The sequence below is a fragment of the Mobula birostris genome, chromosome 8 (assembly GCF_030028105.1).
Source record: "Mobula birostris isolate sMobBir1 chromosome 8, sMobBir1.hap1, whole genome shotgun sequence".
Taxonomy (NCBI): Eukaryota; Metazoa; Chordata; class Chondrichthyes; order Myliobatiformes; family Myliobatidae; genus Mobula; species Mobula birostris.
In genome coordinates, this window is record NC_092377.1 from 136,372,764 (window position 1) to 136,385,223 (window position 12,460).

At 47.4% G+C, this 12,460-nt stretch overlaps 1 protein-coding gene across 3 annotated transcripts in view; it reads left to right on the forward strand.

The window, feature by feature from the left end:
- The first annotated feature begins 1,242 nt into the window (after positions 1-1,242).
- rnf122 (ring finger protein 122) overlaps positions 1,243-12,460 on the forward strand; it is a 30,945-nt gene continuing 19,727 nt past the window's right edge. For 2 of the 3 annotated variants that reach the window (XM_072266379.1, XM_072266381.1), the window contains exons 1-2: positions 1,632-1,820; positions 5,257-5,413. In XM_072266379.1, the coding sequence (XP_072122480.1) occupies positions 1,655-1,820; positions 5,257-5,413 (323 nt within the window). In that variant the 5' untranslated portion in view covers positions 1,632-1,654. Of the gene's footprint in view, positions 1,537-1,631; positions 1,821-5,256; positions 5,414-12,460 lie in introns of those variants that run through there. The other variant, XM_072266380.1, reaches the window with a different exon arrangement.

A 12,460-nucleotide genomic window follows, 5' to 3' on the forward strand; every position in this document is an offset into this window, starting at 1 on the left:
ACAGGCCCTTCGGCCCACAATGTTATGCCGACCATGTAACCTACTCTAGAAACTGCCCAGAATTTCCCTACTGCAGAGCCCCGTATTTTTCTAAGCTCCATGTACCAGTCTGTCTCTCAAAGACCCTATTGTATCCGTCTCTACCATCTTCACGGGCAGTGCATTCCACACATCTACCACTCTCTGTGTGAAAATCCTACCCCAGACGTCTCCTCTGTACCTACTTCCAAGCACCTTAAAACTATGCCCTGTCGTGTTAGCCATTTCAGCTCTGGGAAAAAGCCTCTGACTATCCACACGATCAATGCCTCTCATCATCTTATACACCTCTATCAGGTCACCTCTCATCCTCCGTCACTCCAAGGAGAAAAGGCCGAGTTCACTCAACCTATTCTCATAAGGTACACCGTCCAATCCAGGCAACATCCTTGTAAATCTCCATCCTGGTAAAGCTGCAACTTTGAACTTAATGCTTTGCTTAATGCAGGCAAGTAAGCCACGTGCCTTCTTTACCACTCTGTCAAACATTTTTCTTCACTCCTTTACCTTCCCCACCCACCCAGCTTCACCCGCCTAGTCCTCCTTCCCCCCCTCCCCTCCCCCGCCTTTTTATTCTGGCGCCTTCCCCCTTCCTCTCCAGTCCCGATGAAGGGGCTCGGTCCAAAAACGTCGACCGTTGATCGATTTTTATAGATGCCGCCTGGTCCTCCAGCACTCTATGCGGGTTTGATCTGTTGGAAGATTCTCCGCAGCAGCAGCCCCGGATGAAGGATCTCGACCCGAATCGTCGACTGCCCGACCCGCCGGGTACCTCCCGCAGACATGAGGAGATCTGCAGATGCCGGATCACCCCTCGCTCCAGATTGCAGATCCCGCGCCGCCCACTTCGCTGGACCGGCTGGAGCTTTCCAGCCCGTTTCTTTCGCCGCTCGAGCCGAAATTAGGTGCGGATCCCGAAGCGACGGGACGGGGCTAGGAACTGCGGACACGCTACCCGTGTGCGCGTACCTGAGACTGGATGAAGCACGGGCGGCGCCGAACATGCAAGCCCGCGGAGTGAAAGCTTTCAGCTCGCCTTCTGCCACAAACTGTTCCCCATAAACAAACACGAGCTTTCTTGTGCGGCCTGACAGCGTCTTACATTCATTTTTTTCGCTAATCCACCCGTTTACAACCGCCTCGGCTGTTTGCAAACACCCTCCGGGGGGCCGTGCTGACAGCCAGGGGGTGGAAGGGGGCGTGGAGGGCGAGAACGGACGGCGCCTCCTGCTCAGCTCTGCGGCACACAGGCACACTTGGCCTTGGGTTGAAGAGGAAGAGGAAGAGGGTTCAGCTCCTCGAGCTTTTATTTTGAGCGGCTGTTCGGGATAGACGGCGGGATTCCCTGGGGCTTTATCCCTGTCGGTGTAACGCAGGAGTCCTGGCGCTGTTCTCGGGAGGGACGGACCCCGGAGCGTGCACAGTTCCCCTATCACCAGTCCCGTGGGTGAGCTCAGTACCCAGCACTATTGATGCACCCGTTCCAGTGGTGTAACGGTGAGGCCAGTTAATTCTCCCTATTGTCTCGCTGGTCTGGGCGGCTCGTTTCGTTGCATCTTTGTGTGTGTGTGTGTGTGTGTGTGAGAGGGAGGGATGAAGGCCAGATCTGCGAACAATGGGGACTGATGTCCCTCGCATGGCTCGGTGGCGAGCCGGCTGGCTTTGTCCCCGCCGCCGCACCGCAGGCTGGATGCGCCCCCCCCCCCCCGCCTCACATAGTCAGCGGCCGCGGCGTCGCAGGGAGTGCCGTCGACCCGGTTCTGGAGCGGGAGAGCACCGAGGTTTGAAGCCTTGCGATAACGAGAAGGGTCGGGCAGTGCCGGGGGTGGTGGTGGGGGAGGGGGGGTTCAGTGCGGGGAAGTAGGAGGGGTCGGGGTGTAGGGGGTTGCGTGGAGGCGGCTGGAAGGTGGCGGAGCAGAGGGGGGTCAGTGCTCTAAGACAGCAGAGCGGCAGAGATTAGTCGACAATACTTGTAAGGAGTGGTGCGTTCTGCCCTTGCTTAATGATAAACTATCTGTGTAAACATACATTATAGCTAGTGTGTGAGCGGCCTATCAACAGGAAAGGTGCAGTACAGCCCAGAAGTAAATTCAGACTCCAGCTGAGCACCGGTCTAAGTCCCATTGTACTGACAATATCACTCCTTTTGCAATGAAGAAATAGATGCGCATAGATTCATCCTGATAGATAAGGGGTTTCTGGCCCAACAAGTCGCAGTGCTTAGACCCGATGCAGTTCTTCTACCCCTTTCAGTCTGTCTTTATCAAATCCCTTTCCCTCACAAAAATATCAAGGCTCCCAGTAAACGTCTCTGCACGATCTTCTCGAGCCACTCCATTTAACGGGGAGGTCCACACCGCCATCACTGGGTAGCGAGATCCGCCCTGAAATGTTGGTTTGTCCTGTTGTAAGTGACCACTTTACCTCGATGCCCCTTTGTTTCGGAGACGGCTCTTCACAATTGGTTTCTACCGCGATTGAAGCAAATTCCTTGGATTTCCAGCGGCTGCACATTTGTATGTCTACGGCGATTGAAGTACCTCTCGAGAGATTGGTCACATTTTCTTGCTGAGACCCCCCTCCTCCCCGGTAGCTGCACTCACTTAAATCCAGTAACGCAGTAAACTTGGAAATCTTCTCTCCGTGATCGATTTGTGGCAAGGGCGCCACAACAAATAAGGTAGCGCGGTGTGATAGAATCGGGGAAATCAGCCGGACAGAATCAATCTGGCCATCGAGCCGTGCCCACGTTGGTCACATTCCTGCTCCGTGCCTATAGATTACAGTATATCGAATGCTGACCCTAGCGGATCAGATGCGACAAAGAGTCTGCCCGCACCAATCTTGCTGGCAGACTTGCAGGTCCCAAACGCTTCGGCTGAAAGTATTTTTCTTCATCTCTCCTTCAAGCCTTACCTTGGTCTTGACCAACACACTCAGGAAGAACCCAGCAGTTCAGGAAGTATCTACGGCAGGAAATGGACAGTAGGTCTTTCTCCTTGGGTTATGACTTCCTCTTCTGCTCATTAAAGCCCCAGAATTCTATCAACCTTGATTACACCTCCTCTTAGATTCTTTTGAACTATCTCCAGCCTTGCCATACCTGAGCTCTGGTAATATACTTGTTCTCCTAATCCATCTCCAGCTTTAAAATTGTACCAGTTGTGGCCTAATGAGTGGTTTTTTACATTTTCTGCATGAACTTCCGTCTTTTACTTTTTGCACTTTCTTTCCCACCTCGTCTACCTGCCCTGCTACAAATAGGGATTACATTCATCATGGTACTCCAGCCAAATATCACTGCAGAGTTTAATACCTTTAGGTTAAGATCATCTGTTCCTCTAGAAAATCCTTATTCTGTATATACTTTGTGATTTTGTTAATATTTCAGTATTTACAAATTTCTCTGTTCACCTACAGAGTTTTTGCCTTCCACTTTTTTTACTATATTGATATACAGTATATGCATCTGTTTAAAATATGATTATATAATAAAATCTTTTAAGCATCTGTTTGGCAACTCAGGTTATGTTTCAAAGAATTGTGGAACAATTGTCCGATTTATAAGCTACGATGAGTTTTATTTGTCACACGTGCATCAAAAGATACAGTGAAATACTTTATTCTCGCCAAACAATTGATACTAGAGCGTACAATCGCCACTGTGAAATTTGATTCTGCGCTTTGCGCTCCCTGGGGTACAAATCGATAGTAAATAGTAAAAATTTAAATTATAAATCATAAATAAAAAACAGAGAAGGGAAAGTAAGGTAGTGCAAAAAAACCGAGATGCAGGTCTGGATATTTGGAAGGTACGGCCCAGATCCGGGTCAGGATCCGTTCAGCAGTCTTATCACAGTTGGAAAGAAGCTGTTCCCAAATCTGGCCGTTCGAATCTTCAATCTCCTGAGCCTTCTCCCGGAGGGAAATACCTCATTTGTGTCAACGGCCAACACAGGGGGTGTGCTGAGGGCAGCCCGCAAGAGTCATACATATATATATATATAAAATACGTAGTGCAAAAGTGGGAAGAGAAAAAAAGTGAGGTTGTTTTCTTGGGGTCAATGTCCATTCAGGAATCGGATGGCAGAGCGGAAGAAGCTGTTCCTGAATCACTGAGTGTGTGTCTTCAGGCTTCTGTACCTCCTTCCTCACAGTAACAATGAGAAGAGAGCATGACCTGGGTGATGGGGATCCTTAATGATGGATGCCACCTTTCTGAGGCATCACTACTTGAAGATGTCTTGGATACTACGGTGGCTAGTGCCCTTGATGGCATGATGGAGATGACTAAGTTTACAACTCTCTGCAGCTTATTTTGATCTTGTGCAGTAGCCCCCTCTCCCCCGAATACCAGACGGTGATGAACCTGTTAAAATGCTCTCCAAGGTACATCTCCAGAAATTTGCGAGGGTCTTTAGTGACATACCATGTCTCCTCAAACTCCTAATAGAGCCACTGTCTTGCCTTGTTTGAAGCTGCATTGATATACTGGGCCCAGGATAGATCCACAGAGATATTAACACCCAGGAACTTGAAATTGCTCACTCCCTCCACTTCTGATCCCTCTCTGAAGACTGGTGTGTGTTCCCTCACTTTACCCTTTCTGAAATCCACAACTTACTGACGTTGAGTGCAGGGTTGTTGTTGTTGCTGCAACATCACTCAACTAGCTGATATATCGCTCTCTCGTCACCATCTGAGATTCTACCAACAATAATGTGATCACTTGGCCAATTCCCAATGACATTGGATGTTCTGATCAAAGAGCTGATGATCAATAAATGATTATCAGCTCTTCCTCTTTTAAAGTTCCTGGATAACTACAACGAAGGCCTAAGCTCATACTGTCATGAATCGGTTCTACTCTCCAACCTTGTACAAGCTGTAATGAGGCTGTGGGTCATTCATATTGCTATGTTGTTATGAAATCGCCACATTTCTGGCATGGTCTCTTTTGCAAGAGTGGAATAAGAACCGTTATTCTGTATTGAAAAACAAAATTGGTGAAGGCACCTGGCCATGATTCTTCCTGTAGTGGAATAGCTTTTAACTAAATACTCCTAGGCACAGGCATGAGTGATGCTTTTGGGATCAGCATAGTGGCAGAGTAAATTTGCAATGGGATATCAGTTAGAAATAGGAGAGGGCAGTGAAAGCCTTCTTACACTTGTGCTGTGTTAGCCATTAACGTCTTTGCTTTCTCCCACTTTCTAGGATGTTTCTGTGGTTTGAGGTTGATCTACTCGAATAAGTCGTGCACAATGCCTCCGATAACCTTCCAGGATCTTCCGTTAAATATCTACATGGTGATATTTGGCACCGGGATCTTTGTCTTTGTGCTGAGCCTGATATTCTGCTGTTATTTTATCAGGTAATCCGTAGTCAGCTTGTCAGTGGGTGTTTGCCCGATCTTCCTGTATCATGTGTTTCTGTGCTAATGATTAGATTAGATTAGATTAGATTCAACTGTAATGTCATTGTGCCGATTACAGATACAAAGCCAATGAAATGCGGTTAACATCTGACCAGAGATGCAAAGAATAGTGTTATTTACAAAATAACTGCGTATAAAAAGTAAGTGCTAAAGCACACAAATATAGAAGTACTGAGACAGTACAATATGGATGCAATATTGCTTAGCGCTGTGATATGAGGTTCAGCAGGGTCACAGCCTCAGGGAAGAAGCTCTTCCTGTGCCTGCTGGATGGGAGGAGAGTAAAAAGTCCATGGTTAGGGTGAGATGCATCCTTGATAATGCTTTTCACCCTGCCCAGGCAGCATTCACGGTAGATGATGAAAGCGTGCTGTGTTTGTGCTGTCACCATTACACTGTACCATAGTTACACTCAGTAGTGTACCATAGACTGGTCTCTGACTAGCACCGGTGTCTGTTAGCCACCGGTCAGGAAGGCCAAATTGGAAAGTGCTATAAGATGCGTCGTGCACACTGTTCACACTATCTTGCAGGAATCACCGCTGGCTGGTTTAGAACCCAGGTTCCCGTGGTGAGAAGCCAGTGTCCTGCCGCTAGCTTGCACGTTGCTTCCATTTGCTCGCTCTGCAGGAGTCCACGGTGTCCCTGAGCACCGTCCGTGGGAGCCCGTCATGGCTCCGACTGCGTCTGCAAGAGTCGCTCCGACCCCATGAGGTTCCTTGATAGGCAGACAAGGCAGAAATACTCAGCACTTGGATGCTTCAAAGGGCTGTATTGACAGTGCTGCTGACCTGCTGGATGTTGTGAGGAACTTGGAGGAGACGTTACACTCAAGCCATGATTCAAATTGCTTCCCTTTCAAGGCCTTTCCTTGCTCCTCTCTCTGGTATTATCTGTGCATGCTCCTAAAGGCAGGCTACTCTCACTGTTTCACAAAGTGGCATTTCCGACTCCATGTAGTCAAACAACAATGCAGGTGATATTTATATCCAGCAGGCAGCTAAAGCAGAAATGCTGAGCAGGATGGACAGGAAACCAGCATTGTGTTTATAAGAGTTGTGCTGACAAGCTGCTGTTCACTGGCTTAAGGCTGTGTGAAACCTGGAGGAGGTGGCATGCCCGTGGAAATGATGGGGGCGGGTGGAAGCGTCACCTTTGAACTTGAACTTTGTATCACTCCTGTTCGTGACTTCAGTGATCCGAAAGCATAGTGCTTGTCCTGGGACTGAGTGGCATTGCTAAAGGATTAAATAGTTTCTTCCGTCGGTTAAATCGGGGAAGACAGGATGATAATGCTTCAGAAGTGGAAAGAGGTTGCATTCTAGCTTCTGTAGTGGGACTTAAATCCCGGCAGTCACAGGCCAAAGGGTCTGTTCCCGTGCTGTACTGTTCTATGTTACAGTCGCAAAAAAAGGTAATTTCACTAAATTATAATATATTACCCATGGCCAGGAGCCAGCAATCTTGCCCCCCAACTCCCGTCAGAACTTGTGGATTCAAGATTCATTCCAGAGATCCAATCCTAAATTTAAGAACAGCACAGGCGCTTTGGACAATGATGTGCCAACTTTTTAATCTACTCTAAGTTCAATCTAACCCCTCTCTCCTTCATAGCCCTCCATATTTCTCTATCGTCCATGTGTCTGTCTAAGAGTCCCTTAAGTGCCCCTGGTGTGTCCGCCTTTACCACTGCCCCTGGCAGGGCGTTCCATGCACTCTTTGTGTAAAGAACGTACCTCTGACATCCCCCCCTACACTTTCGACCAATCACCTCAAAATTATGCCCCCTGGTATTAGCCATTTCCACCCTGGGAAAAAGTCTCTGGCTCTTGCCCTTTGTACTCCTCTATCAAGTCTCCTCTCATCCTCCTTTGCTCCAAAGAGAAAAGGCCCAGCTCAATTTTGACCTATAAGATAAGCCCCGTAGCCAGGCAGTATCCTGGTAAATCTCCTCCTCACTCTCTATAAAACTCCTACATTCTTCCTATAATGAGATCACCAGAACTGAATGCAATATTCCAAGTGTTAAGCCAATACTCCAATGCAGTACCGGCATAAGGATTGGAACGACTTCAAAGAAATATCCTGGGTGTTTGGGCTAATAATTATCCCTCAACAGACAAAATTATCATCAACTTCTGGGCCGCTCATCTGATTGTCTTCCTGGGCAGTTTGCTGTAGTGCACATTAACTGCTGTGTTTCCAATGTTACAACAGTGATTATGCTTCAAAGAAGTGCTCAATCGACTGTTCATTTTGGAGAGTCACATGTTTCTGGACATTGCCATAACTTGTTTACTTTTATCCAGAGTTAGAATTTTATGGGACTTAATTTGCTTTGAAAAAAAACAGATAGAAAAATCACACACTTGCCCCGTGATATCTTGCTATGCAGAAACTTCCCCTTTTAATGTGCAGGTTTTACTCTCGAAGTTTCCATAGTTGTAGGGTACCAAGCCTTTAGCACTGGTTACTGCAGAAAACCAGGCATGTAGAGGAAATAACCATAACCATATAACTATAATCTGATGTGTTTTCATAAAGAAGTGATTTCCTGTCGTACTTTTAGTTCCTCAAAGAGGACCACAAACTTATTGTTGGGTTTGGAGGCTTGCGTGCCTCAATGACCCGGAGAACAGTGTTGGATGGAGTCAGGGCCTTGTGCTTTGGCTCTTGGTAGGGTCACCCATGCCAAACAGGTCAAAATGTAGAGGCCAGACTAAGAGTGGTCCACTGGTTCTCCAGGTTTGGGGGTTTGGCTCAGGGTGAACAACCCTGACTGGTCAAAAAAAAATTGTTAGGGAAACATCTGAGTGTGATGGTTGTCCTGAGTCTCCACACGGGACTTGTGTGTCTGACAGTAGTGAAAAACGAGAGGCAGCTACTGACACGATGAAGGAAGCCCTGAACACAGCCAAAGATGGAGGACCTTCATTGTTGCCCTAAACGCCAGCGGCTTAACAGGCCGGAAGTAAGTAAGTGGGTGTTTAGTTAGTAATCACAGACTGGTAGCCACCAAAAGAACGAAGAACATTTTTATTTGTATGGTTGATAAAGATGGAATTCCCATCAGGTAATGTGTTGGAAATAGTCCAAAGTAGTGTTTAGAAATGTGGATAACTGAAGAGAGAAAATGGAAGAAGGTGGGGAGTTTATTCGAGAGAGGTGATTTGAATAGTCTCCATCCACAGGGCACTGAATACTGAGTAGAACTGCTCACATCAGCATAGTGCCTTTAATTTAGTGACATTTCTTGGCTGCTACACAGAACGCATGCAAAATTTGATACAAATCCAGATCAGGAAATATTGGGCAGATAGTCAGAGTCCCGGGCAAACAGCAGCAGCAAACTCTTCAGCAGGGAATTGTGTAGAGCTTGGGCAGCTGATGGCTCAGTAGCCAGCAACTGAGTGATCAAGCTGGTGATGTTTTAAGAGGCTAGAGTTGGGGGAACAAAAATCCTCCGAGGCTTGTAGAGATGAAGGAAGTTACAGAAAGGGAGAGGTTTGACTTGATTTTTTTTCTGACTTTTCTGAAGGTTGAGATTTGGTCCTGGCATCCATGTCAAATTAGTTAGACCCTGTGTGTATGTGTGTGTGTGTGTGTGTGTGTGTGTGTGTGTTTGTGTGTGTAAGATCGGAACAGAAGAGGGCACAGGCACTGATCAGTGAGTGTGTTCCGGGTCGGACATCAGGGTCAACAAGGATTCGTAGAATCTCACAAGTTGCACTGTGCTGCCATTTCTGCTACAGCTTGGGTACACATGGCTAAGTGCCTGAGAACACGGGGAAATCAGAGCAAGAGTAGACCGCCAGACCCATGAAATCCCATCAATATAATCATGGTCAGTCTTCCCTTCTGTGCCAGTTCCCTGTAACCCACAATTCCTAGATCTTCTAAATATTTATCTATCTCCACCGTAGTCACCCGGCCTCCGTCAGTCTTGGGGGCAGAGAATTCCAGAGACACAGAAGGTAGGAGAAATACCTACGCATCTCTTTTTGAAGCCAGCCCCTTATTTTTAGCGATAAAGCTGCCATTACCTGACTCTTGCATAAACAGTCGTTTCCAATCTCTTCTCTACCCAGATCATTGTGTTTCCGGTGTCTCGCCTGGGAACATGATGTGCAGGCTTGTCAAGGAAGTCAACTTCCTGACACAAACAATTGGACCAGAGGCAGCAGACTGCTATCAAATATTCAAGGCTATTTTTGGCTCCCTTTGGCAGGAGGCTGTAAAGGGTTTATTTAGCACTTGAACAAAAGTAAATTGAAGCCTGCAAAATAAATAGAAATAGTGTTTGTAAGTGCATGGATAAAACAACAACATCTTTACACACTCGTGGACCAAGTGTAAGTTGGTAACAGTGGAGAGCGGAGATGCTGGTGATGGGGGTTGTCTGGATTTTTCATTTGATAGTGGTAGAGTGGCGATGTGCAGTTTGCCTCCAAAATCTAAGAAGCATTGCCTGTGCCACAGTCTAACGTTTATAGCGACTGCGAGGATTGCAGGATTTCGGGTCAAATTACTCACAAGGGTGGGGGTAGCTAGAGGATGGAGACCGCCTTCCAGAAGGTGGTTGAAGTGTAACAACAGGCAAAGCAGTAAGTGCAAAGGGAAGTCGTTGGGGCTAGGAGGCAAAAGCGGAGGCACGGAACTAATTTGAAACTCCTTTAGATCAAATAGCTTTTATGCGTACTTTATGATTCAGTGGGGTTGGCAAGCACACGGAGCATGGTGGGGAGAGTGCGCCAATACATTTGACCAGCCAGCGCCGAAGTGTGTTCCATAGGCTCACTGTTGTGGAGGGTCCCACAAGCTCTTTGACCCACTCCCGTCAGGAAGGAGGTACAGGAGTTTCAACACAGCCAGACTGGGTAACAACTTCTTACCGGAGACGAATGTATACCTTGCCACCACTGAGGTCTCGTCACCGTAGTAGCGAGCTGTCTACTGTGTATCTGCGCTGTGTGCTGTTTGCATTTTGAATGATATTTTATTAACTTACTTGTGGTAATGGTAATGTTTCGTTTTATGTGCTGTGTGTGATGTGTTTTGTGGACGCACTGTGGTGTAGAGGGACGTTGTTTCATTTGGCTGTATATAAGATGACAATAAACTTGACCTTTATGTGCTGCACCCTGTCACGTCGACTCCATCAGTCAGTGTTTAAATTGTGTGTCAGCACGAATGAAAAACAGAACGCTGCCAACGAGGGTGTTTCCTCTTACTGCTCCCTGCCTAGTGCACTCAGACATGTCTCCCCAAGAGCGGCTACTCTTCTTCCTGAAAGTAACAGACACAAGATGCTGGAGGAACCCAGCAGGCCAGGCAGCGTCTGTGGAAAAGAGTAAACAGCAAACGCTTCGGTCTGAGACCCTTCATCGGTCCTGGAGAAAGGATGAGAAGTTAAGGCAAGAAGGTGGTGGGGGGAGGGCAGGAAGACGTACAAGGTGGTAGGTGATAGGTGCAGCAGGGAAGGGGAGGGTGCTAAAGAGCTGGGAAGCTGATAGGTGAAAGAGATAGAGGGCTGGAGGTGGGGTTGGAATCTGATTGGAGAGGGTAGAAGAACACGGGCGAAAGAGGGGGGGGAACACCAGATGGGGATGATGGGCAGGTAAAGAGGTGAGGGAGAGAAACGGGAATGGGAATGGAGAAAGGGGGAGGGTGGAATCACCGGAAGTTCGAGAAATCAATGTTCATGCCATCAGGTTGGAGGCTACCCAGACGGAAGATAAGCTGCTCCTCCAACCCAAGAGTGGCCTCATCGCGGCAGTGGAGGAGGCCGTGGACTGAATCTCGTCCTTCTTTCTGAAAGAGTTTGGAGCCTCTGTTCTCGTTCTATCAAAGTGACTTCAAGCTCGCAGTTTGCCACATTGAGTGCTTTCTGTTTTTATGCCGAACCCCTCATTGTTGGTGCTTTTGTAAAACACCAGTTATATTCTAATTTGCACTTGGCACTTCTGACCACCAAAATTCTTCTCCCAGTTTCCCAAGTCCTGCTCGCCCATCCTCACTAACCTCATAGGCTCCCCAGTACCAGAACCACCTTTTTCAAAACATCGATGGTTCTGTTCCTCCCAGTCTGTGACTTTCACCCACACTCTCACCTCAGATAGTCCATTTAACTAACTGGCTTCTTGTCCATCACCCTCACCGTCCACACTTTCAGCAGTCTGGTTACACATCGTGCAGTTCAATTCTTCGTTCTGTCTGCCTCTTTACGTTTTAAACTCACCTACCTGATCAAGCCTTTGCTCCTTCCACACCATTTAACGTTTCCTGTATGTTAAAGACATTCTGTAAATGCTTCTGCTTGTTTTCACTCCTGCAGGCTGTCGGACCTGCTTTCATTTCTGGGGAGGATCAAAATGTGAGGATTAGTGTTGGGCACCACGGAGCTCAGTAACTGTGTCGGCCAATTGTAACGCTGAGTGAGAAATGACTGCACAAGGAATTAGATTCTCTGTGAGGTTTTCAAAATATAAATGGAAAGGAACATTTCTCGATGAAGGGAGCTGCACACTGAATTCTGGAGAAACTCAGTGCGTCAGGCAGCATCTGTGGAAGGAAATGAACAGTTGACGTTTCAGCTCGTCCCACCATGTCATCTGTCCATTTTGTCTCCACAGATGCTGCCTAACCTGCTGGCTTCCTCCAGCATTTTGTGTGCTGCTTCACATTTCCAGCCTCTGCAGTTTCTCTTGTGTCTCTGGATGAAGTGATTGTGTTATCTTCTGGGTTGAGGTAATGAGTCATTGAAGTACTTCATCGCAGTGTGAGAAAGAGGCCAATCTGAAACATAATACACCCTTGAGTGCCTGAATCCCCACAGCTATCCTGCCCTGGTAAAGTCATTAACCCTTTAGCTGCTTACACAGAATGCTGGAGGACCTCGGCAGGCCAGGCAGCATCTATGGGAAAGAGTAAAACAGTCGACGTTTTGGGCCGAGACTCTTCATCAGGACTGGAAAAAACAAAGAT